This window comes from Ranitomeya imitator, chromosome 10 (genome assembly GCF_032444005.1).
Source record: "Ranitomeya imitator isolate aRanImi1 chromosome 10, aRanImi1.pri, whole genome shotgun sequence".
Classification (NCBI taxonomy): domain Eukaryota; kingdom Metazoa; phylum Chordata; class Amphibia; order Anura; family Dendrobatidae; genus Ranitomeya; species Ranitomeya imitator.
Genome location: NC_091291.1, coordinates 39096950 through 39123533, shown reverse-complemented (window position 1 = coordinate 39123533; position 26584 = coordinate 39096950). Strand labels below are relative to the sequence as shown.

Here is a 26584-nt window from a genome sequence, read left to right as displayed (position 1 = left end):
AGGGCCCCAGAACTTGCCCGGGTACGCCGGGTGCTGACGCCGGCCCTGGATTGAACCATAGAATCCTAGAATGTTAGAGTTGGAAGGGACCGCCAGGGTTATCGTGTCCAACCCCATGCTCAATGCAGGATTCACTAAACCACCCCAGACAGATGTCTGTGCAGCCTCTGATTGAAGACTTCCATTGAAGGAGAACTCACCACCTCTCATGGCAGCTTGTTCCACTCATTGATCACCCTCACTGCCAAAAAGTTTTCTCTAATCTCTAATCTGTATCTTGAATGATAATGTATAATTGAATAATGATGACCCCTCTACAGTGTGACTTCCCTTCAGATATTTGTAGACAGCTATTAAGTCTCCTCTTAGCCTTCTTTTTTTGCAAGCTGAACATTTTCAGATCCTTTACCTGTTCCTCGTAGGACATACTTTGCAGTCCGCTCACCATCCTGGTAGCTCTTCTCTGAACTTTCTCCAGTTTTCAATGTCTTTTTTAAATTGTGGTGCCCAGAACTGGACACAGCATTCCAAATTCCAGATTGCCGCTACTCCATTAATTCTGGAACAGTTTTTCTTTTTCTTTCTATGCCCGTCCGTTCCCATGTTACACCTCGTAGAAATAAAGATTCAAATTTTTCCTTCAACCAACTGGGCGTGTAGCACAAGACTTCTTAGTGGGCCTTTGCGCTTTCTCCTCTGATGCTGGCCAATGAAGATACAGTCGTGCCCTCAAAGGAGTTCTGGAAAAGATGCCCAGTTGGTTGAAAACCTGCGCCTTTATTACCGGGGGGGGGGGGGGGCATAACTTTAGAAAAGAGGGGCTCTGAAGAAAAATACAAATTGTTCCAGAGTCAGTGGAGCAGTGACAATTGGAAAATCCAGTGAAAGGTCGTCCTGTCTAAAGTATTATATACATGGAAGGAATTTGGACAACTATAATAATATTTTAATAATTCGATTGGTGCAGAATTTTGGATTTATTGAAATGAATGTTACCAGTCTGACTGCCTCATATCTCTCCCCCGTCCCATGGACTAAGATGAACACTAATGTTAACAGAAATTATGCCATCACCAGCTTTAAAGGGAACCTGTCAAATGAAAAAAACGCTATTAACCTGCAGATATGCTGTTAATCTGCAGGTTAATAGCTTTCTGAATCTACCCAGCGCTGGCACTTAGAGCCAAGCTGCCGAGAGAAAATTAACTTTACTCAGCCTGGCAACTTTTGGGTTTTAGTAACTGGGTGGCGCTGGCGCGGGTTCAGTCACCACTGGATGTATACAGAGCGGCGGCTGTAGCCGCACCCCCCGCACTGACTGACAGCCCGTTAAGCATTAGAGCCGGCTGTCAGTCAATGCCGGGGGCGTGGTTACAGCCGCCACTCTCTATACACAGAGTGGTGACTGAACCCTCACCAGTGCCTACCCCGTAACTGAAGCCCAAATTCTGCCAGGGGTAAAAAAGTAAAGGGCTCTACGTGTGTACGTTGGGCAGGTTCACAACGCTATTAACCTGCAGATTAAGCATATCTGCGGGTTAATAGTGTTTTTCATAAAAAAAAATACAATTAAAATATAAAAAATCCCATTAAAAAATACACAAAATCAAATGCCAAAAATATATATAAACAAGTGTTTATTTATATATATATACAACTTTAGGTATATATACATGTGTTTAGGTATATATGAGTCTAAAATATTGTATGAATACATATATATATATATATATATATATATATTAGTTTATATTTTAAACTTGCATATACCTATGTAGGTGTGTGTGTGTATATATATATATATATATATATATATATATATATATATATATATGCAGCAGTTTAAAATTTAAAATAATATATAGTCTCCACATTGTATTCTAGAACTTTAATATGATAAAATACTGCAAAAAATGTGAGTGACAAATAGAATAAAAATAAAATAGTGCAGAACATAAAGCTACAGCTTCCCAGAAAGGTTTTTAGAAAGGTTTACAGTTTGACTGTCTGGGGGAGAAGAAAAGAAGCTTTTTTTTCTACTACCCCTCCCATCTTTAAAGCACTATCATTTTCCCACCAAGAATTCCTCTAGTGAAAGAAAAGGGTTCCATTAGCATGATAATGGCTCCTTTCTTACAGTGGTGAAGCTTGTCTCCATGGAGACAAAGAGATGGAGGGAGGGAACTCCGTATAAATGAAATATGGAGGGAAAGGAGGTGGATGTCTGCGGAGGAGACCCCTCACGGTCATAGGTCAATTCCCATCACTAGTTCCCTGTAATAAATGGAAGTACACTATATAGCGCTGTGTGATTATCTGACTGCTCTGGAGATTGGATTCTGTACTTATTGTTTTGTACAGCATTTTAATTTTATTTTTTTATGTTCCACTTTTATTAGTTTTCATGGGTTACATGTACAGTCGTGGCTAAAAGTTGTGAGACTGGCACAGAATTTGGTTTTCACACATTTTGCTGCTTTAGTGTTTTCACGTTTTTTTAGTTGGATGTTTCTCTGGTAACTTACAGTAGAACTATGAACATGTCATATGTTTTTACACTTTTATTTACAAATATTTCAAGTTTATGTAAAAAGACTCAATATTTATAGAGATTACAGAGTTGACTCTTGCTTCTCCAGACTTCTGCCCTTCACCCTGGCATTTGTGTTTTTTGTTTGTCCTTGTTCTTTTTGTGGATTGACCACAGTTTCCCAATGGGTTTGAGATCTAGGGAATTTCCTGGTCTTGGACCCAAAATGTCAATGTTTTGTTCACCGAGCCACTTAGGTTTCAGCTGATATTGATAGTGTTACACTCAGTTCATATCTACTAGCAGTCGTTAGGTGACTGTATAGAGGAGGAATTACTAATTGGGTACATCCAGCTAATTGGAACCCGTGCAGAATGTACATCTGGGGTCCCACCTGCATGTTGTTCAGATGTATGGGCCCCTTTAGCATCATAAATCCTATAATGACATGTGCTCACCCCACATTTAATGATGTCCCCCATCCTGACACTTTTTTGTAATGATGTCCCCCATCCCAGACCCCTTCCTGGAATAAAGTCCCCCATCCTGGGCCCATTCCTGATATAATGTCCTACATCCTGGGCCCCTTCCTGGTATAATGCCCCCATCCTGAGCCCCTTCCTGATAGAATGTTTCCATCCTGGGCCCCTTCCTGGTATAATATGCCCTATTCTAGCCTCTTCCTATAATAATGTTCTCCATCCTGAGTCCTTTCCAATGGTAATGTTACACGTTCCATTACAAAACAGTTTTTTTTTTTTTAAATTCTTCTTACCTTCATCTACTCCCATGACGTACAGTGTCATCTTCTATAGACGGTGCAGGAGCCTGCAGCTGACTTCGCTTGCATGGTATGGCGCATGATGTTCCTGCTGTGCGCCTCCCCCTGACGGGCATGCCAACGTTAGCTGTTGGCGTCTGATTGGCCAGTGGTGTGTATTGCAATGCAGGAAGCTGACGGATCTCTGTGACGCAATATATTTCAGCTAAATGTGCATCCTCAGACCCACATCAAGCTGAAATAGGTGCTGGTGTCGGCAGGTCCCCTTTCTGCATCGGCCCGGTTCGTTACGCTCTTGGTCACCCAATGTGGAAAAAAAGCATAATTTGCTTTTTGTGTTTTTTTTTTTTATTTTTGTGGTGATTCACTGTATAAGAAATGTGAACACATGAACAATGGATGCCAAGAAATACCAGAATTTCTTTTGACCGCCTTTATAAGCACAATATACAATTTTTTTAAAGATTGGATGACCAGGGGCGTAAGGATCGTGGTCACAGAGACCCTGTGTGAGTGTGAGCCTATAGATCTGTTTGGCCAGGGTCACTCCTTTTGCGTACACCTAACCTATTCAAAGCAAAAGATATCAACACCATCTTACGTCCCCCATTAAACTAAAGTTGTCGTAAACAGACAATTTCGACCAAATCTATTATTTGTTGTAAGGTTTTTAGGTGACAATTGATCAACTTTTGGTTGACAAATCATGGCAGCTGTCTGAAAGATCTCTTGGACATGTCTGAAATTTCACGCGTCTGTTGTACATGGCATAATGTGAATGTGCTGATCATTCGGAAAACTTTATTTCATTAGATCCACCCCATTATTGAACATTTATGTTCCCCATTCATTGTAAGTATTAGCTTTATCTAAAAGCTAAGTATAATGTAAATGGACATGTGTAATTTGAAATACCCTATCGATCTTTCGGACAACTACGATCGTTTGTCACCCAAAAGTCGATTGCTTGCCACCTAAAAACCATACAACGAACAACCGATTTGGTCAAAATGCTCTATTTCGTACAACTTTGGTTTAATGCGTATGGGGGATTTTTAGAGTAAAAAAGAAGCAATCACTGTGCAGCATACCATTACATTACACGACAAATCCCTGCTTGGTAAGAAGGCTTTGGGCTTTTTCCCAGCCAATGGATTACATGCAGTGAAAATTTCCTTCCAAAGTCATTATGTGCCTTGTGGATTCATTTATCCATTCATATGGAAGACATTACAATATTGCAGCATGGGATAGCCCCAGCAAGAACAGGCCGCTAGCTTCTGGATAGGCACAATGTTATAAGCCTTTCTTGTGTATTATTGTGTGCTGACTTATGGCCATTTGTGTCCTGCTGTATAATAACTAGTTTGCATTAAAACTTTATCCAGGACTTTAGTTAATTCATATCTGTAATGTAACATCATTATTGGAATGGTAATGGTGGTAATGGTTCTCCTTGTGGAATGTGACATGCCTGACATTGCCAATGTAAGGTGACTTATAGGCCATGCAATGCTCCACTGGGAAAGTAAATATGCAGAGTGGAAGTGGACCGACTTCCCATATGGCAATAGGTTTTAACTGAACATTTGTCCATGAACATACATTCAGTTAGTGAACAGACAGAATCTTTCCCCTGGGGCCGGGTGAGCAGAAGCAAAAAGAGCTTCTGCTCACTGGGCCCCATACATCAGTAAGGGTAGTAATGCCCTGACGGCGGCCCTGCAACTGTCATGATATTCTACTTGTGAAGTGAAGAAACCCAACAAACTATATCTGATAATTGTTAGTTGTGCAGTGCCCTTTATTCAGATTATATTAAAAGTATTTTTACATAATGCTACAAGTTTTGAGGGAAGGGGTTTCTAAATACTGGGAAGGATGGAAGAATTTGCGATAATTAAGTTGGAAGGTTGGGTACCGGAAGAAGAAATGGGTGAATCTTTGAGAACTCGCTGCAAAATTGAGTTAATTCCTCTTTTCCTTATATCCAAATTTACCCCTTTCCGACCTGTGACACGGCGTATGCATCATATGCGTCACGGTGCCAATCCGACCTGTGACGCATATGCTGTGTCACAGAATGATCGCGTTCCTGCAGGTCGGGTGAAAGGGTTAACTGAAAATTCACACGACCTGCAGGAACAGGGGGCTTGTACTTGAGCCCAGGGGCGTGGCTTTGCCCCTCCCATTGCTACGATCACTCTGATTGGCTGTTGAAAGTGAAACAGTCAATCAGAGCAATCGTAATATTTCACCAATGAAATTTGGTGAAATATTACCATCCAGCCATGGCCGATGCTTCAATATCATCGGCGAAGGCTGGAGACCACGATCTGCCCCCGCCACCGACTGACGGCGGCGATCTGCCGCCACCGTCAGTCTTTTCTCCCCTCCATCCTGTCCTCCTCTGCCCTCCTCTTTCCTCCGTCCTGTCCTCCGCTCCCCCCGTGGTCTGATCCCACCCCCCATACCTCCTGAGTCCCGGTGTCCATCTGTCTTTTCTGATGGGTGCCCCGGTCTTCCAAAATGGCAGGCGCATGCGCAGTGCGCCCACCGAATCCCCAGGTAAAGCACAGTGCATTTTACCTGTGGATTTTTCGAAAATGTTGCGGGAAAATCCGCACCCGAATCTGCAACATGGGCACATAGCCTTAGGGTTAGGGTTGGAATTAGAGTTAGGGTTGGGATTAGGGTTGGGGTTGGAATTAGGGTTAAGGTTGGAATTAGGGTTAGGGGTGTGTTGGGGTTAGGGTTAGGCTTGTGGTTAGGGTTATGGTTAGGGCTGGGATTGAGGTTAGGGGTGTGTTGGGGTTAGGGTTAGGCTTGTGGTTAGGGTTATGGTTAGGGCTGGGATTGAATTTAGGGGTGTGTTGGGGTTAGGGTTGTGATTAGGGTAATGGATAGGGTTGGGATTAGGGTTATGGGTGTGTTGGGGTTAGGGGTGTGTTGGGGTTAGGGGTGTGATTAGGCTTATAGTTAGGGTTGGGATTAGGGATAGGGGTGTGTTGGGGTGAGGGTTGGAGTTACAATTGAGGGGTTTCCACTCGTTAAGCACATCAGGGGGTCTCCAAAAGCGACATGGCGCCACCATTGATTCCAGCCAATCTTGTGTTCAAAAAGTCAAATGGTGCTCCCTCCCTTCCGAGCCCCCTTGACATGCGCCTAAACAGTGGTTTACCCAAACATATGGGGCTTCAGCGTACTCAGAAAAAATTGCACAACAACTTTGGGGGTCTTATTTCTCCTGTTACCCTTGGGAAAATAAAAAAATGGGGGTTAAAAAATTATTTTTGTGGGAAAAGAATGATTTTTTATTTTCACAGCTCTGCATTATAAACTTCTGTGAAGCACTTTGGGGTTCAAAGTGCTCACCACACATCTAGATAAGTTCCTTGGGGGGTCTAGTTTCCAAAATGGGGTCACTTGTGGGGGGTTTCTAATGTTTAGGCACATCAGGGGCTCTCCAAACGTAACATGATGCCCGCAGACTATTCCATCAAACTCTGCATTTCAAAACGTCACTGATTCCCTTCTGTGCCCCAATGTGTTCCCAAACAGTGGTTCCCCCCTACATATGGGGTACCAGCCCACCAAATTTTAGGATCCATTTTATCCTGTTGCCCATGTGCAAATGAAAAGATTGAGGCTAAAAGAAATTTTTTGTGGAAAAAAAAGTACTTTTTCATTTTTACGGATCAATTTGTGAAGCACCTGGGGGTTCAAAGTGCTCACTATGCGTCTAGATAAGTTCCTTGGGGGGGTCTAGTTTCCAAAATGGGGTCACTTGTGGGGGAGCTCCAATGTTTAGGCACACAGGGGCTCTCCAAACGCGACATGGTGTCCGCTAAAGATTGGAGCCAATTTTTCATTGAAAAAGTCAAATGGCGCTCCTTCCCTTCCAAGCCCTGCCGTGCGCCCAAACAGTGGTTCCCCACATATGGGATTTGGGCGTGCTCAGGACAAATTTTACAACTTTCGGGTCCAGTTTATCCTTTAACCTTGGGAAAATAAAGAAAATTGTTGCTAAAAGATCATTTTTGTGAATAAAAAGTTAAATGTTCATTTTTTCCTTCCATGTTGCTACTGCTGCTGTGAAACATCTGAAGGGTTAATAAATTTCTTGAATGTGGTTTTGAGTACCTTGAGGGGTGCAGTTTTTAGAATGGTGTCACTTTTGGGTATTTTCAGCCATATAGACTCCTCAAACTGACTTCAAATGTGAGGTGGTCCCTAAAAAAAATGGTTTTGTAAATTTTGTTGTAAAAATTAGAAATCGCTGGTCAAATTTTAACCCTTATAACTTCCTAGCAAAAAAAAAAATTTTGGTTCCAAAATTGTGCTGATGTAAAGTAGACATGTGGGAAATTTTATTTATTAACTATTTTTGTCACATAACTCTCTGGTTTAAGAGAATAAAAATTAAAACTTTGAAAATTGCGTAATTTTCAAAATTTTCGCAAAAATTTCAAATTTTTTCACAAATAAATGCAAAAATTATCGACCTAAATTTACCACTAACATGAAGCCCAATATGTCATGAAAAAACAATCTCAGAAACGCTAGGATCCGTTAAAGCGTTCCTGAGTTATTACCTCATAAAGGGACACTGGTCAGAATTGCAAAAAACGGCAAGGTCATTAAGGTCAAAATAGGCTTGGTCACAAATATTTGAATTGCAACATCCTCAAAAGACCGATTTCTGAAAATCTAAAATTATGTAACCTTTATGTTAAATGTGGTAAAGGTAGAAAAACAAATTGTAACGCCGCAAATTAATATAAAATACTTCAGCACAAAACATTTTGGTGGGGTTGAAACTCCTCCTCCAAAAAAATTCAACAAAAAGTGATAAAAACATCAAATGTATCCCAAAAGAGTACCGATAAAAATGTCATTTCACTATACAAAAAAACACTCTCAAACCATTTCACATTTGTGAATTCTTTTTAAAAACTTCAATAAAAATGAAATGATGCAAGATTGATATCACAGTAATAACACTGACCATGATGCCTGGTAACTTTTACCATATAATGAATTATGTAAAAACGAAAGCTAAATAATCAAAGGTGGAATTGTCATGTTTTTCACCATTTCATCACATCTTTTCCCCATTTTTCCAGTATACCGAATGGTAAAATGAATGGAGTCATTCGAAAGTAAAACTCACAAAAAAAACGGCTATGTCATTGGAAAAATAAATATATGTTATGACCTGTCACTAGCAGACATTTTCCAGTAATGGCTTTGCCAGCGGTTTCGCCGTCGTTTTTGCCACATGAAGAATGATCTTGTCACTTATTTTACACGCACCTGAAGCATTTAAAAGAAGTGATATAAAACAGAAGCATTTAAAAGTGATATAAAACAGAACATGTGCATAGCAATGCCGTTTTGACATTGCTGTTCACTATGTTCATTTTATGGGGTACTTTTATTCTGCTTTTTCAGGGGGAAACTACTTGAAGAAGACATGTGCATATAGCCTAACTTTTTTTTTTAAAGCGGCGGAAATCTGTACGTAATATGTAAGGTCAGGTTAACAATGGTGATGAGCGAACGTGGTCAGATAAGGTGCGAACCGAGTGATTTTGGTGTACTCGAAAAATATGTTCAAGTCCCCGCGGCTGCATGTTTCGAAAAGCCGCGAGACATGTAGGCGTGGAGACTTCAACATATTTGCCCCTTATTTGTCCCTAGCTTTGTCCCTTCCCAAAAAGTCACAATTCCATCACAACTGAGTTTACACATAAAGTGTTAAGTGAAAATCTGTGTTTCAAACTTGTCCTCCATGGATGTGATAGATGTTCCAATAATCCCAAGGCATTTTCTGCCAACATTCGAATGCTGCGGGGAACTGTTTGTAGCAACATCTGGGTCACTTCATTCCAACGGAGATGTGTCAGGTGCTTTGTCTGTGAAGTTCTCAGTGTTGTCAGACAAAGATCTGTAATTATCTTATTCAGGCTTTGTTAATGATAGGGAGAGTTGGAAGGAGAGGAGAACATAGAAACAAAATATGGGTGAACAGGCTAGTCGGTAATTAAAACGGAGAAAGGCGATCATTATTCCCTCTGTTATCTCTTCTCTCCTCAAGAGCTGGATAAATTAAATGCTCATTTGTTGAAGTAAGATGGAAGAAGACAGGAATTAATGATTTTTTGAGCCTAAAAATCAGGTCCAGGATAGAGTTGGGTCTCAGAATTTTTGCAAATATGTCATATGTGAGTTTACACCTGAAGGTCAAGGGGCGACCTCAACTATTTGCAACTTTTTACTTGAAGAATTGCTGTTGTTTCAGGAGACTTTTCAGAACAATGTGACAACATTTTTCAGCAATTTTCAGCCTCTGCAAGCTTCCCCTCTAAGGGTATGTGCATGTTTATTACCTGCCGACACAGCCACCTAGTTTTCCCAGATGAAACGCCTTCACCAGTGCCAGTGACGACGGCATCTTTTATTCTATACTCTCAGTAGCGGTTTCGGCTAGGAGAGAACTGAGCATGTTACTTCTCTTAACCGCTTTAGGGTTTTTGAACCCCAGAGGGGTTGAAAGAAGTGACATAAGAGGGAACATGTGCACAGCAATGTCATTTTTGACATTGCTGTGCAATATGTTAATTTCATAGGGCGCTCCTGTGGTGCCTTTTCAGGTGAATTCTGGGCAGAATCCTCCTGAAAATGATACCTAGGGCTACCTGCAAATGTAGTCTTTTTTGTTCTTTTTTTCAGAGTAGAAACTCAAAATTTTTCAGAGGTTTTGAGATTTGGAGAAGGACTTGTTTATGCACTCCTCAAAAACTTTTGTGTGCACATATCCTAAATCCTGAAATCCTTGAAATCCTCATCCAAATCTCAAAAAAGTCTCAAGAACTTTGAGTTCTGACTCAGTTTCTGCTCTGAAAACTGAGCAAAAAGATTTTGTGTGCACATAACCTTAGGGTATCTAACTCATCATTACAGTTTCTCCAATATTCTGTAGAAAATTTGTCCTTTTCGAGAGGCTTTTGTATTTGCTCCTTATTGTCTACACTTTTTGCTCCACTGTTGAAGATCACTTTCTTTTTAAGTCCCCCCCCCCTGACAACTTTTGCTTATCCAGATGTTTTATACAGGTTCATCTCACTCCCCTGGAATAAGGTTTCTGGAGGAGTTTATCAATGTGGTGCAGTTTTAGGCAACTTTTTCAAGTTTTTGCAACTTTTGGTGCAAAAAGCTTTAAAAACTGGTTAAAGGCAGAAAAAAAAACAGTTTTGATCTTGCAATGAATTCATTAAGCACATGTGGTAGTTTGAACAATTTGACATAAAAAAAATGTTAACAAATTCCGAAGGGGAAAAAAAAGAGAAAAGTGACTTCAAGTAATCACAAATGATGAATTTGGGTAAATGTATTTTTCAGGAAGATTTCAGTGGAGAAAATTCTCAAAAGAATGAACATTTCTATGTAAAAAAAAGGCTTATGTTCATGCTTTTGAGCTTTTTTCAACCTCTTTAGGTTTCAAAAGATACCAAGCACCTAAAAGAAGTGAGCAGAGCATTTTTCAAGCCTCTTCCACTTGGAAGATGCTCTGTACGTTACAAGTCAATGGGAAGATGCCCAGGAGACGCCTGGGTGTCATTTTCAGCATTTTCCTAGTATATTAACTTCAGAAACCAGTTGAATGGAAAAAAAATGTAAATATGGTAAATGACAGTGCGCAATACAACCCAAAAATGATGGGAAAAAGCTCGAAAAAAATGCAGACGGTCTAAAAAGATGAATCCAGTGCTCAGGAAATTACCAACGAGACGCAAAAAAAAGATGGTTCAGGTAAAAAAAAAATCACCAATGTGTCCTGAAGCGTCCTCCTCTTGGAAAACGTCGCTCAAGTTTATCAGGCATCGCGTGCGCACAACCCATTTTTTTGTACGAGTGCTATCTATTGTTTTCACAGATAGCACTTGTACCTATGATATTCTGTGGGGTTGTGCACGTCTGCTTTTTTTTCCCTCGGACTGAGTGATCCACGTAAAATATCAAATCGGAAATGTGTAGGATTTTGAGCTGAGAGTCAAATCAAAATCTATAGATGCGTGAAAAAATTGGGTCTGATTTTTACGGGCTGACAGAATGGAGAAGGTGGAAAAACTTATTTTTTTAATACCTGTTGCTCCTTTGAGCATTTTTTTTTTAATCCACCATACGGCTCTAGAAATATGGGCCTTTTAATTCAATGCGGCTTTTTATTTTTACTTTTTTTTTATTTTTTAGAAAGGGTGTAGCTTATAGGGTAATTAAGCAGATCAGTCTAAAGACACGCCCCTGAGGATCCTGTGAGCATTGGTGTCATAAATGTTGGCCAGCTGTTATTCTGCCATACCATACATAAAGTATGTTCAGTTCAGCTGATCATGCATTTATTCTGGATAAGGCGAGCGGAGTAAGTTGCTGCAGGACACCTTTGGGCGTGGTTTATTTGAGGTGAAAACAAAAGGATCAGCTATGTTAAAATATTCATCATCCAAATGAAAGTGAATGAACCTCAACCTTGAGATAATGTCCATGGTCACATTTACCTACAGATTGTACAGTATTGGCTGTGACATCTAAATAAGTTTAAGTGTAGAGAACATCTACACCATCACGGGAGTGGAGGAATATTTTGCTTAATATCTTTTACACGATGACAATGTGTCACCCCTCAGCCGTCCAAATTGAGACAACCTCTAACCATCTGTTCTACAAACTTTGCACCAGATGTAGGACTGTGACTTACAGTTATGTCATGGAGGCTAGACGTATGAGAGGACGGGTTTCTCATCTTAAATGTGTGTTTGTGAGAAGAAAATTTAGATATAGTAAGGTTATGGGAGAAAAAGGATCCTGATTCCATGTCATCTGGGCACACAGACCTGTAAATTTCGTAAATTTTGCAAGAACCAAAATCAACATGGGGCATCTCTTCGCTCTAAGGGCTTCACAAGGCCATAGAGGTCTCTGGATCTTCAGTTCTTGGTCAACCTTAAATTCATTTTTCCATTTAATCTGTCTCGCATTTCCACAAATTCCTCTAGTTTTACCTTTCAATTTAATTACCCTGGATTTGACCTAAAATTTGATTTGCATTGCAAATGAAATGAGAGTAATCTGCATGTTCATGTTTGCATATGTATAAGTTCTGAGCTGCCTAAACTTAGCGTAGAGGGCATGTTCTACCTATATGTTTGATCCAATTAATTAAGGGAATATTGAGCCCTGGGGACGTTGCAGACATATTTGTCGGAAAATGTTGAAGAGGCAATTATTTGTTATTCGTGTTTTACTGTGGGACATGTCTTTTGGATGGACACAATTTTATTGATTAGTTGCATGACTACACTGTGTGCAGAATTATTAGGCAAATTGTATTTTAGCGGATTATTTTTATTATTGATCAACAACTATGTTCTTAATCAACCCAAAAGACTCATAAATATCAAAGCTTAATATTTTTGGAAGTTGGAGTGGGGATTTTTTTAAGATTTGGATGTCTTAGGAGGATATCTGTTTGTAGAGGTAACTATTACTGTGCAGAATTATTAGGCAACTTAATAAAAACCAAATATATTCCCATCTCACTTGTTTATTTTCACCAGGTAAACCAATATAACGGCACAAAATTTTGAAATAAACATTTCTGACATGCAAAAACAAACCCCCCAAAAATTAGTGACCGATATAACCTCCTTTCTTTATGATGACACTCAGCAGCCTCCATCCATAGATTCTGGCAGTTACTTGATCTGTTTACGACCAACATTGCGTGCAGCAGCCACCACAGCCTCCAGACACTGTTCCGAGAGGTGGACTGTTTTCCCTCCCTGTAGATCTCACATTTTATGAGGGACCACAGGGGTTCAGATCAGGTGAACAAGGGGGCCATGTCATTATTTTTTCTTCTCTGAGACCTTTACTGGTCAGCCACGCTGTGGAGTAGTTGGAGGCATGTGATGGAGCATTGTCCTGCATGAAAATCATGTTTTTCTTGAATGATACCGACTTCTTCCTGTACCACTGCTTGAAGAAGTTGTCTTCCAGAAACTGGCAGTAGGTCTGGGAGTTGTGCTTCACTCCATCCTCAACCCGAAAAGGTCCCACAAGTTCAACTTTGATGATACCAGCCCATACCAGTATCCCACCTCCACCTTGCTGGCGCCTGAGTCGGAGTGGAGCTCTCTGCCCTTTACTGATCCAGCCTCTGGCCCTTCCATCTGGCCCATCAAGAGTCACTCTCATTTCATCAGTCCATAAAACCTTTGAAAAGTCAGTCTTAAGATATTTCTTGGACCAGTCTTGACGTTTTATCTTATGTTTCTTGTTCAAAGGTGGTCGTTTTTCAGCCTTCCTTACCTTGGCCATGTCCCTGAGTATCGCACACCTTGTGCTTTTTGTTACTCCAGTAACGTTGCAGCTCTGAAATATGGCAAAACTGGTGGCAAATGGCATCTTGGCAGCTTCACGCTTGATTTTCCTCAATTCATGGGCAGTTATTTTGCGCCTTTTTTGCCATTCTTACGGTTCTTGCGATCCTGTTGGCTATTTGCCACGAAACGCTTGATTGTTCGGTGATCACGCTTCAAAAGTTTGGCAATTTATTATTATTATTTATTTATATAGCACCATTAATTCCATGGTGCTGTACATGTGAAAAGGGGTTACAAACAGGGTTATAGATATCGTTAACAGTAAACAAATTTACAATGACAGACTGGTACAGAGGGGAGAGGACCCTGTCCTTGCAGACTTACATTCTTCTGGATAATGGGGAAGAGACAGGAGGTCATGTGTGTTGCAGCACTGGTGGTGAAGCAGCAGCTCTGGTGGTGGTGAGGCGGCAGCTCTGGTGGTGGTGAGGTGGCAACTCGGGTGGTTGGTGAGGCGGCAGCTCAGGTGGTTGGTGAGGTGGCAGCTCTGGCGGTGGTGACACGGCAGCTCGGGTGGTTGGTGACGTGGCAGCAGCTCGGGTGGTTGGTGCGGTGGCAGCTCGGGTAGTTGGTGAGGCGGCAGACTGGTTATTGCAGGCTGTAGGCTTTCCTGAAGAGATGGGTTTTCAGGTTCTGTCTGAAGGATCCAAGGGTGGTGGATAATTGGACGTGTTGAGGCGTGGAATTCCAGAGGATGGGGGATAGTCGGGAGAAATCTTGGAGGCGATTGTGTGAGGAACGAATAAGTGTGAAGGAGAGTAGGAGGTCTTAGGAGGATCGAAGATTACGTGAGGGAAGATAGTGGGAGATTAGTTCAGAGATCTAGGGAGGGGACAAGTTGTGGATGGCTTTGTAGATCAGTGTTAGTAGTCTGAACTGGATTCGTTGGGGAATTGGGAGCCAATGGAGGTATTTGCAGAGGGGAGTAGCAGGGGATTAGCGAGGAGAGAGGTGGATTAGCCGAGCAGCAGAGTTGAGGACAGACTGGAGTGGTGCAAGGGAGTTAGCTGGGAGGCCACATAGGAGAGTGTTGCAGTAATCGAGGCGGGAGATGATGAGGGCATGCACGAGAGTTTTAGTAGACTGTGGGCTGAGGAAGGGATGGATTCTGGCAATATTTTTGAGTTGGAGGCGACAGGAGGTGGCAAGACTGCTGCATCCCTCTGCAAGACATCTTACAATTTTGGACTTTTCAGAGCCCGTCAAATCTCTCTTCTGACCCATTTTGCCAAAGGGAAGGAAGTTGCCTAATAATTAAGCACACCTTATTTAGGGTTTTGATGTCATTAGACAACACCCCTCCTCATTGCAGAGATGCACATCACCTGATTTGCTTAATTGATAGTTGGCTCTCAAGCCTGGACAGCTTGGAGTAGGACAACATGTATAAAAAGTATCATGTGATCAAAATACAACTTGCCTAATAATTCTGAACACAGTGTACATCTAGGTTTGCAAAGAACAGACATAATCAGTGCAAAATTATGGTTCCTTTGGCCCACCAGGGAAAATTATTAAGAGCCTAACCATTTCATCGGTTCCTTATCTCCCCCAAATAAACATGGTTTTGGAGCTTTGGATATTTTAATTAACCCAGGGTCTTTATTTGAGTCATACAAAGAAGGTCCCACAAGCCATCAGATCTAGTGATTCAGAGGGACAACCCCCCATCAGGCTGCCACGAGAGGTGGTGAGTTCTCCTTCAATGGAAGTCTTCAAACAGAGGCTGGACAAACATCTCTCTGAGATGGTTTAGTGAATCCTACATTGAGCGGGGCTTTAGACATGATGACCCTGGAGGTCCCTTCCAACTCTAACATTCTAGGGTTCCATGATCGGTGTAGATCATATACATATCATTGTAAATTTCCTTGGTATTTTTTAATACAGAAGATGAATAAAAGTAAACTCTATTTGTGAAGCAACTAATAACAAATAAACCCTAGAGACTGTCACCTCTGGAGATGGTTGTCTTCTTCTGAACCTTTGCGGATCATCATTATGGTAGAACCTGGTCCTATTGGATGATTCTCTAGTCCTGTACGTAATAGAACAAATGGAGAGATAAGTGTACTGTAAATACATAAAATCCAACATAGATTGAATTTACATCAGAAGATTTTTTTTTTATTTTTCTAGGCTATCTAGGCAGACCTAGATAACAACTCCTCGGAGATGTCGGGCCGAGCCACTTAAAAATTCCTTTTAAGATGCAAGTTAATTGAGACTTTTAAGCAGTGTAAATTAATTCCTTGTTAATGCTATCTTGGGATTTACAGTGACAACACTTCTATAACCTTTTTTTTTCTCCTCACAGTGCTGGTATTGGTATCGGTTTTTATGGAAATAGTGAAACAAATGATGGTGTATATCAAGTGACCTACTCTCTGATGAATGCCAACCACACGTTGGCCTCCATTGACTCGTTGGTGAGTTTTTCAGATGTCATGTATGATATGCATCGCCTTTTTTTCATAGGTTGTCCATTATGACAAAGACAAGACATGGTCCACTTTTAGGTCTCCATGAAACGAGCCTAGGTGGAGCTTTCCTTGAAACTTCCTTAAAGGGTTTGTCTGAGATTTTAACATTGATGGCCTTTTCTTAGGAAAGGTCATCAATGTCTAATCAGTGGGGGTGCAACACTAATCAGCTGTCCCACAGCAGTTACGGAGCTGGGTAGCACAGCTCGGTTGAATATATAGTGGCTGCGGCACATCCGCCTCCTATTCAAATCAATAGAGGGAGTGCAGTACCCAGCTGCGGCCACTATTCTGTTGATGGAGTCATTCCAGCCGCCACTGACACTGGGAACAGCTGACTAGTGGGGGTGCCGGGTGTCGCACCCCCAACTGATCAGACATCGATGACCTATCCTATGGATAGCCCATCAATGGTAAAGTCCCTTTAAGGAAATTTCAAGGAAAACCTCACCTAGGGCCACCTACAAAGTTAATTCACAGCTGAAGAAAGGTTACAATTTATTAAAGGGGTTTTCCAGTTTCCAGAAAACCTTTGACCCCAGATATAGTTTCCGCTGTCAGTTATTGTCTGCAGAACTGCCATAGTTTTGCCAATCTGAGCTCCAGTAGATGACGCAAGCCGCTCAGAGCCACCGAGTGGCTGCAGCGCTATCAACATGACATCAACACCGCAGACAACAAAGATACCGGGAGCAGCGGCAGAGGCTCGATGTTGGACCGGGAGGGTGACAAAAAGCACAATCATTTTTTTAAATGGGGTTTTCTGAAACTGTAAAAAAGCCACGTTTCTGCACTGTACTGTGCCTTCATCAGACCTTCAATGTTCAATTTCTTTACTTCCATGTTAATATGGGATTGATAGCATACCGTTGGGTAAAGTCCGATGCACGGGTTCATAGAGGGCTATGGGGACTGTCTGTCTGATCTGAGACACCACTGCAAAACACAGCGAGATCTTCCTAAAAAAAAAGTGGCCAACAATGCATCCAAAACTGGTTTACCTGCTGTATTTGTTTTTGGAGACACAGTTGGCCACGATGTCATGAAGGAACTTTGGGTTTCTTCTCTCCGGCCTCACTAATCTATATGTATGACCCATCTTTAAGCTTATGTAGCAGCAATGGCCAAGGACAGGAACTACAACAGAAAGTAAAGAACTTCACAAGTGACGAAGAAGGTCCGTGTAGGATTGAAGGAACTTCAAAGGAGGCTCAATCCACTTAATTCTTCAGAGTCGCTGATACTTTTGAAGTATCCGAAAGAATTTGACTTTGCACAAGTGAGTTAAGCTCTCACCTGTATCTGGGACCTAGAAGTTGACCTAAGTGGTTATATTGGTAATCCTGGGATTGTTTTTGATAGAACTTCTATACTAAGAAAACAAGAAAACCTTCAAAGAAGGATTTCTTTGATCTCTTAATTCCTCAACATCTAACATTCTTAGCGGCTCCATCACTGAAAATAACGGGCTCTTCCTTACCGGCATCTAGAACCTGAACTCCTTGTTCTCAGATTTAGACAACTCCTTTAAGAACAGTCTAGCTGAGCTCAATTTGTAAGAACTTGACTGACATATAGAGGCAACACGATCGTGGTCACAGAGGGCGCAACCACGACTGGAACAATGCCGATGGTAACGCTTCTTTCACCTAGATGTGTGTCCTTGAACTGTATTACGGCACTGCAATACTCATTACCGGCCAATCAGAAGCCAGCAGCAAATGCCGCTGCTTCCTTTGCCAGCACACTGAGGTCAGCTACCGGTTACTGCATTGGCTTTAGAGGAGGACGCCGCATGTGGTGGGGTCGTGGGAGCTGGAGAAGATAAGAATAAACATTTAGTTATTTTTAAAATGTACTGGAGAAGAACGGAATGGCCCTGGATGGGGAGCATTATACCATGAGGAGGGACATTTTACCAGGAAGAGGCCATTATACCAGGAAGGGGCCCTGAATGGGTGACATTATACCGAGAAGGGGCGCAGGATGGGGGACATTATACAGTGATAAGTGACATTTTATCCTGTAAGGGGCCCAGAATGGGAAACATTATACCAGAAAGGGGCCCTGGATAAAAGGCATTATACCAGGAAGGGGCCCAAGATGTTACATAGTTACATAGTTACATAGTTATTAAGGTTGAAGGAAGACTATAAGTCCATCTAGTTCAACCCATAGCCTAACCTAACATGCCCTAACATGTTGATGTTGTAAGCTCCACCTTGGGGAAAAAAATTCCTTCCCGACTCCACATACGGCAATCAGACTAGTTCCCTGGATCAACGCCCTATCAAGGAATCTAGTGTATATACCCTGCAACATTATACTTTTCCAAAAAGGTATCCAGTCCCCTCTTAAATTTAAGTAATGATGAATCACTCATTACAACATCATACGGCAGAGAGTTCCATAGTCTCACTGCTCTTACAGTAAAGAATCCGCGTCTGTTATTATGCTTAAACCTTTTTTCCTCCAGACGTAGAGGATGCCCCCTTGTTCCTGTTTCAGGTCTATGATTAAAAAGATCATCAGAAAGGTCTTTGTACTGTCCCCTCATATATTTATACATTATAATAAGATCACCCCTTAGTCTTCGTTTTTCCAAACTAAATAGCCCCAAGTGTAATAACCTATCTTGGTATTGCAGACCCCCCAGTCCTCTAATAACCTTGGTCGCTCTTCTCTGTACCCGCTCTAGTTCAGCTATGTCTTTCTTATACACCGGAGACCAGAACTGTACACAGTATTCTAAGTGTGGTCGAACTAGTGACTTGTATAGAGGTAAAATTATGTTCTCCTCATGAGCATCTATGCCTCTTTTAATGCATCCCATTATTTTATTTGCCTTTGTAGCAGCTGCCTGACTCTGGCCACTGAATATGAGTTTGTCATCCACCCATACACCCAGGTCTTTTTCATTGACGGTTTTTCCCAGAGTTTTAGAATTAAGCACATAATTATACATCTTATTACTTCTACCCAAGTGCATGACCTTACATTTATCCCCATTAAAGCTCATTTGCCATTTATCAGCCCAAGCTTCTAGTTTACATAAACTATCCTGTAATATAAAATTGTCCTCCTCTGTATTGATTACCCTGCAGAGTTTAGTGTCATCTGCAAATATTGAAATTCTACTCTGAATGCCCCCTACAAGGTCATTAATAAATATGTTAAAAAGAAGAGGGCCCAATACTGACCCCTGTGGTACCCCACTGCTAACCGCTACCCAGTCCGAGTGTGCTCCATTAATAACCACCCTTTGTTTCCTATCCCTGAGCCAGCTCTCAACCCACTTGCACATATTTTCCCCTATCCCCATTATTCTCATTTTATGTATCAACCTTTTGTGTGGCACCGTATCAAAAGCTTTTGAAAAGTCCATATACACTACATTCACTGGGTTCCATTGGTCCAGTCCGGAACTTACCTCTTCATAGAAACTGATCAAATTAGTCTGACATGAACGGTCCCTAGTAAACCCGTGCTGATACTGGGTCATGAGGTTATTCCTCTTCAGATACTCCAGTATAGCATCCCTTAGAATGCCCTCCAGGATTTTACCCACAGTAGAGGTTAAGCTTACTGGCCTATAATTTCCGAGTTCAGTTTTTGTCCCCTTTTTGAATATTGGCACCACATTTGCTATACGCCAGTCCTGTGGTACAGACCCTGTTATTATGGAGTCTCTAAAGATTAAAAATAATGGTCTATCAATGACTGTACTTAATTCCTGCAGGACTAGGGGGTGTATCCCATCCGGGCCCGGAGATTTGTCAATTTTAGTGATTTTTAGACGCTGCTGCACTTCCTGCTGGGTTAAGCAGGTGACATTTAATTGGGAATTTTTATCACTTGTCTGCCATGGGATTTTCTTGTGTAAATACTGATGAAAAAAAGTCATTTAGCATATTGGCTTTTTCCTCATCCTCATCCACCATTTCACCCAGACTATTTTTAAGGGGGCCAACACTATCATTTTTTAGTTTCTTACTATTTATGTAGTTAAAGAATATTTTAGGATTATTTTTACTCTCTCTGGCAATGAGTCTCTCTGTCTCAATCTTTGCTGCCTTGATTTGCTTTTTACAGAATTTATTTAATTTTTTGTATTTATTTAATGCCTCCTCACTACCTACTTCCTTTAATTCTCTAAATGCTTTCTTTTTGTCCCTTATTGCGCCCCTTACAGCTCTATTTAGCCATATTGGTTTCCTCCTATTTCTAGTATGTTTATTCCCAGACGGTATATACTGTGCACAGGTCCTATCCAGGATGCTAATAAACGTATCCCATTTTCTTTGTGTATTTTTGTGTCTCAGGACATCGTCCCAGTTAATTGCACCAAGATCCTCTCTCATCTGTTGGAAATTTGCCCTCCTGAAGTTTAGTGTCCGTGTAACCCCTCTATTACACATCTTTTTAAAGGATACATGAAAACTTATTATTTTGTGATCGCTATTTCCCAAGTGACCCCCAACCCTTATATTTGATATGCGGTCTGGCCTGTTGGTTAATATTAGGTCTAGCAGTGCCCCCCTTCTTGTTGGGTCCTGAACCAGTTGTGAAAGGTAATTGTCTCTCATAGTTGTCAAAAACCGATTACCTTTGCTGGAACTGCAGGTTTCTGTTCCCCAATCTATTTCAGGGTAGTTGAAGTCCCCCATAATAATGACTTCTCCTTGAGTCGCAGCTTCTTCTATTTGCTTTATGAGGATATTCTCCATTGCTTCCATTATTTTTGGAGATTTATAACAAACCCCTATCAGTAATTTATTATTTTTTCCCCCTCCCCTTATCTCCACCCACAGGGATTCTACATTTTCATTAAATTCACCTATATTATCACGCAGGATGGGTTTTAAGGACTATTTTACATATAGACACACCCCACCCCCTCGCTTATCTGTACGGTCATTTCTGAACAGGCTATAGCCCTGCAAGTTAACAGCCCAGCCATGGTTCTCATCCAGCCACATTTCAGATATCCCCATTATGTCATAATTATGCTCCAACAACATTAGTTCTAATTCGGCCATTTTGTTGGCGAGGCTTCTGGCATTAGTATACATGCACTTGATGTTCCTCTCTGTACCTCTACACTTTCTTAAATTATTAACTGTACTAACCCCACCCCCCATGCCACCGCCACCCCAAACTTCCTTATTTGTGCCCAGGTCTCTATCTGCACTATCTTCCCCTCCTATAAAATGAATACCCTCCCCCCATTTCCTAGTTTAAACACTCCTCCAACCTTCTAGCCATTTTGTCCCCCAGCACAGCTGCACCTTCCCCATTGAGGTGCAGTCCATCCCTAGCGTAGAGCCTGTAGCCAACTGAGAAGTCGGCCCAGTTCTGCAGGAACCCAAACCCCTCCTTCCTACACCAATTCTTGAGCCACTTACTAACCTCCCTAATCTCCCGTTGCCTCTCTGGCGTGGCACGTGGTACAGGCAGTATTTCAGAAAATACCACGTTGCTTTCAGCTTGCGGCCTAAATCCCTGAAATCATCTTTAAGGACCTTCCACCTACCTCTAACTTTGTCATTTGTGCCAATGTGCACCATGACCGCTGGGTCCTCACCAGCCCCTCCCAGTAATCTGTCCACCCGATCAGCGATGTGGCACATTATACTAGAATGAGGGACATTATACCAGGTTGGGACACAGGATGGGGGCATTATACCAGTAAGGGGCCCAGTATGTGGAACATTGTACCATGAAAGGGAACATTATACCAGGAAGGGCCCCAAGATGTGGGACATTATACTAGGATGAGGGATATTATACCAGGATGGCACCCAGGATGGGGGCATTATACCAGTAAGGGGCCTAGTATGTGGAACATTGTACCAAGATAGGGAACATTATACCAAGAAGGGGCCCAAGAGCCCAAGATGGGGACATTATACCAGGAAGAATTCGAGGATGGGCACATTATACAAGGAAGGGGGCTCAGGATGGGGGATATTATACTTGAAGGGGCCCAGAATGGAAGACATATATGTCCTTGGATGCTCATTCAGTTGAACTGTATCATGCCACTGCAATACTCACTGCCAGCCAATCAGAAGCCAGCAGCAAAGGTCGGTATTGCCCGTACCAGCACACCGAAGTCAGCTACCGGCTTCCGCATTGGCTATAGAGGACGCTGCATGGGAGTGGGAGAAGATAAGAATAAATATTTATTTATGTTTACAATGTACTGGACAGCAACGGAATGGCCCTGGGGGACATTATACAATGAAGAGGGACATTATACCTGGAAGTGGCCCGGAATGGTGGACATTATACCAGAAAGGGGCCCTGGATGAAAGGCATTATACCAGGAAGGGGCCCAAGATATGGGACATTATACTAGGGTGAGGGACATTATACCGGGAAGGGACCCAGGATGGGGGCATTATACAAGGATGGGGCTCAGATGGGCGATATTATACTTGAAAGGGCCCAGGATGGAAGGCATTATACCAGGAAGTAGCCCAGTATGTGGAACATTATACTGGAAAGGGACCCAGGATTGGGGGCATTATACCAGTAAAGGGCCCAGGATGTGGAACACTGTACCAAGATAGGGAATATTAGACCAGGGAGAGGCCCAAGATGGAGACATTATACCAGGAAGAGGTCCAGAATGGGGGATATTATACAAGGAAGGGGCTCAGGATGGGGGACATTAGACTTGGAAGGGGCCCAGAATGGAAGGCATTAAACCAGGAAGGAGCCCAGTATGTGGGACATTATAGCAGGAAGGTGCTCAGGATGACCACATTAATCCAGGAAGGGGTCCCGAATGGGGGGACATGATGCAAGGAAGAGGCCCAGGATTGGGGACATTGTTATAGCTTGGTGCCCATGGTGGTGGGCATTATTACTGGAAGGGGCCTTGGATAGGGGAAATTATACCGGGAAGGGACCCAGGATGGGGGGGCATTATACCAGTAACGGGCCCAGGATGTGGAACATTGTACCAAGATAGGGAACATTATACCAGGAAGGGCCCCAAGATGGGGACATTATACCAGGAAGAGGTCCAGGATGGGGACATTATATAATGAAGGAGCTCAGGATGGAGGCCACTTGAAAGAGGCCCAGGATTGGGGACATTGATATAGCATGGTGCGCATGATAGGGGCATTATTACTGGAAGGGGCACCGGATGGGTATATTATAGCAGAAAAGGTCCAGGATGGGGGAGATTAATACAGGAAAGAGCCAGGATGGAGGACATTACTATATGTTGGGTGAACACATATGTCTTTACAGGATATAGAACGCTACAACGGCCCATACATCTGACCAACATGCAGGTGGGTGACTAGATCCAAATTTTCCACCCAGTCCCATCATCAGAGCCAACAAACTCCTTTGAGATACCTTGGAGAGCCAATTGTGAGCTGGACCGTATCATCGGCCAAAGTCTGACCTCACTAATGCCCTTGTATCTCGAATCGCGAGTAGAGCTTTAAAGGGAATTGTAAAAATAAGCAGATTGCTTGGTGGAGGTTGCTAGTAACCCACAAGTTAAGTCCTTTCCTACTTAACCTACACAACAGACTTATTGCTGCATTTTTTTTTTTTCGGTAATCCCAATATGTTCCTCCAGATGTGAGCTATCTATAGCTTTTTAATCTAGGGATTCCATCCTCACCCTTTTCTTTATTTTTAAGTGTCAGTATTTGGTGGGTCCATTTTAACCCCTAGAACGTCTACTACACATGTAGAAAGCGTCCTCCTATGCTGCCGAGCTCCTGCCTCCTCTAATATCCCAAGGGGGTTAGTTGTCACAATGCATCGCAGCTGCGAGTCAGTCATGCGGAACCGTGTTGGCTCATTGTGTATCCTAAGCCCCTGGCAAAAAGAAAAAAACGAAAGGCTCTGCTGTGCCGGGTGATGAGTCTGTGAAGGGGGCCACTTTAGGGTTTGCTTTCTGTACTACTGATGTGGACCTCTGTAGCCCTAGCGCCTCAGGTGTTCTCAGGACTTAGACACAGTAACAGGTTGTCAGTCCCACATCTTCTTGAAGAACATTGCCGCCTGAAATTAGGGGTTGTCCCCCTTTTTTTTCCTTTTACTTGGCTAAGAACTATTTTTGTTATTGTGGGGGTTTTTTTTAACAATTTTTACACCGTTTACCTACTATAGCCTCCATGTTGTCTTGTCTATTGCTGTCTTCAAAATTAATAAATAATAATAATAAAAAAAAAATGTTCCCCAGAGGTGGACAATCCCCATGTGCAGGTTGTGAATCTTAAGGTTTAAGCAACAGGTTCCCAAGAAAAGATCCATTGCTAAAAAGTGATTAGGAGGAAATATTGGGGGTGTATAGAGATGGCCTATAAAGGAATCTAAAAGAAAAACCTACCAAGTAAAAAATTGTTTGTGGCTTTTCCAAGTTTATATGTAATGCTTCATTTCCCCTGCGGGGGAGCTGCAGGGAAATTAATCACTTGTCACAAGGATTTCCCACACTTTACAACTGCTCACCGCAGGTCCAGAGTGGCAAGATATCACAATTAAATCACAGGTACAGAAACATGTAGGACTATTTTCTGCTTGTAATTCTTCCCATAACGAGTTTTTGGTGAGTTTTTGGCGCAGCTTCTTATAGTGAATAAGAATATATAGTATATATAGTGATATTTTTTGCACAGCGCGTAAGCTGACCTGAGGAGCGAGTTTTGAAATGAAAATATGACAATGTCTTTTGCGGGTACGCAGAGTTTTCTGGTCGGAATTTCCCCATAGAAGTGCGTTAGATACGGATAATCCGTAGGTAAAAACCGCATGTAATCTGCAACATCAAAACCTCACCCAATACGCATTGTGAGACCGTAGCCTCAGGGTGGGTGCACAAACTTTGTATTTGAAGCAAATACTGCAAAGTGTCAACAGGAAAAAAAACTGAGTAAAATACCTGCTTTTTACGTGCGTTTTTGATGGTTTTTTTTACTTGCTTTTTGTTCCCAGTCATTTGCATGGATTAAAAATTCTGTGAAGCAATGAAAGAACTGACGTGCTGCAGATGTGAATAAATGCTTCAAAAGGTTCAAACCTGTAAGGAAATACAGTAATAGGCATGAGATTTCAGAAATGTCATTCATTTTGCTGGTACATTAAAGCATGCTGAAAAAAACGCGGCATGTGAACACGTCGCTACAGTTTTACATATAGATCCGATGGGCCCTGGGTCAAAATTTGGACCTGGGCCTCCAGCTGCCTGTTCGTCAGATGTATAAGCCCTTGTAGCATTCCAGATCCTATGAAGATATATAATTTTGCCCCTCCCACATGTAATGTAATAATCTCCCTGATACTGGTCCCTTCCTGATATAATGTCCCCTATCACGGCTCCTTCCTGTAGTAATGCCCTACATCCTGGACCCTTCCTGTAATAATGTCCTCCATCCTGGCCCCTTCCTGTAATAATGTCCTCCATCCTGGCTCCTTCCTGCAATAATGTCCTCCATCCTGGCCCCTTCCTGTAGTAATGTCCTACATCCTGTACCCTTCCGGTAGTAATGTCCTCCATCCTGGCTCCTTCCTGTAATAATGTCCTCCATCCTGGCCCCTTCCTGTAGTAATGTCTTCCATCCTGGCCCCCTTCCTGTAATAATGCCATCCATTTTGGCCCCTACCTGTAATAGTAACATAGTAACATAGTAACATAGTTAGTAAGGCCGAAAAAAGACATTTGTCCATCCAGTTCAGCCTATATTCCATCATAATAAATACCCAGATCTACGTCCTTCTACAGAACCTAATAATTGTATGATACAATATTGTTCTGCTCCAGGAAGACATCCAGGCCTCTCTTGAACCCCTCGACTGAGTTCGCCATCACCACCTCCTCAGGCAAGCAATTCCAGATTCTCACTGCCCTAACAGTAAAGAATCCTCTTCTATGTTGGTGGAAAAACCTTCTCTCCTCCAGACGCAAAGAATGCCCCCTTGTGCCCGTCACCTTCCTTGGTATAAACAGATCCTCAGCGAGATATTTGTATTGTCCCCTTATATACTTATACATGGTTATTAGATCGCCCCTCAGTCGTCTTTTTTCTAGACTAAATAATCCTAATTTCGCTAATCTATCTGGGTATTGTAGTTCTCCCATCCCCTTTATTAATTTTGTTGCCCTCCTTTGTACTCTCTCTAGTTCCATTATATCCTTCCTGAGCACCGGTGCCCAAAACTGGACACAGTACTCCATGTGCGGTCTAACTAGGGATTTGTACAGAGGCAGTATAATGCTCTCATCATGTGTATCCAGACCTCTTTTAATGCACCCCATGATCCTGTTTGCCTTGGCAGCTGCTGCCTGGCACTGGCTGCTCCAGGTAAG

The 26584-nt window shown here is 42.2% G+C and overlaps 1 protein-coding gene across 2 annotated transcripts in view; it reads left to right on the top strand.

Moving 5' to 3' along the window:
• Positions 1-26584, top strand: part of TTYH1 (tweety family member 1) — a 208369-nt gene that overhangs the window by 77749 nt on the left and 104036 nt on the right. For both annotated transcript variants that reach the window (XM_069742468.1, XM_069742469.1), the window contains exon 3: positions 16077-16188. In XM_069742468.1, the coding sequence (XP_069598569.1) occupies positions 16077-16188 (112 nt within the window). The remainder of the gene's footprint in view (positions 1-16076; positions 16189-26584) is intronic.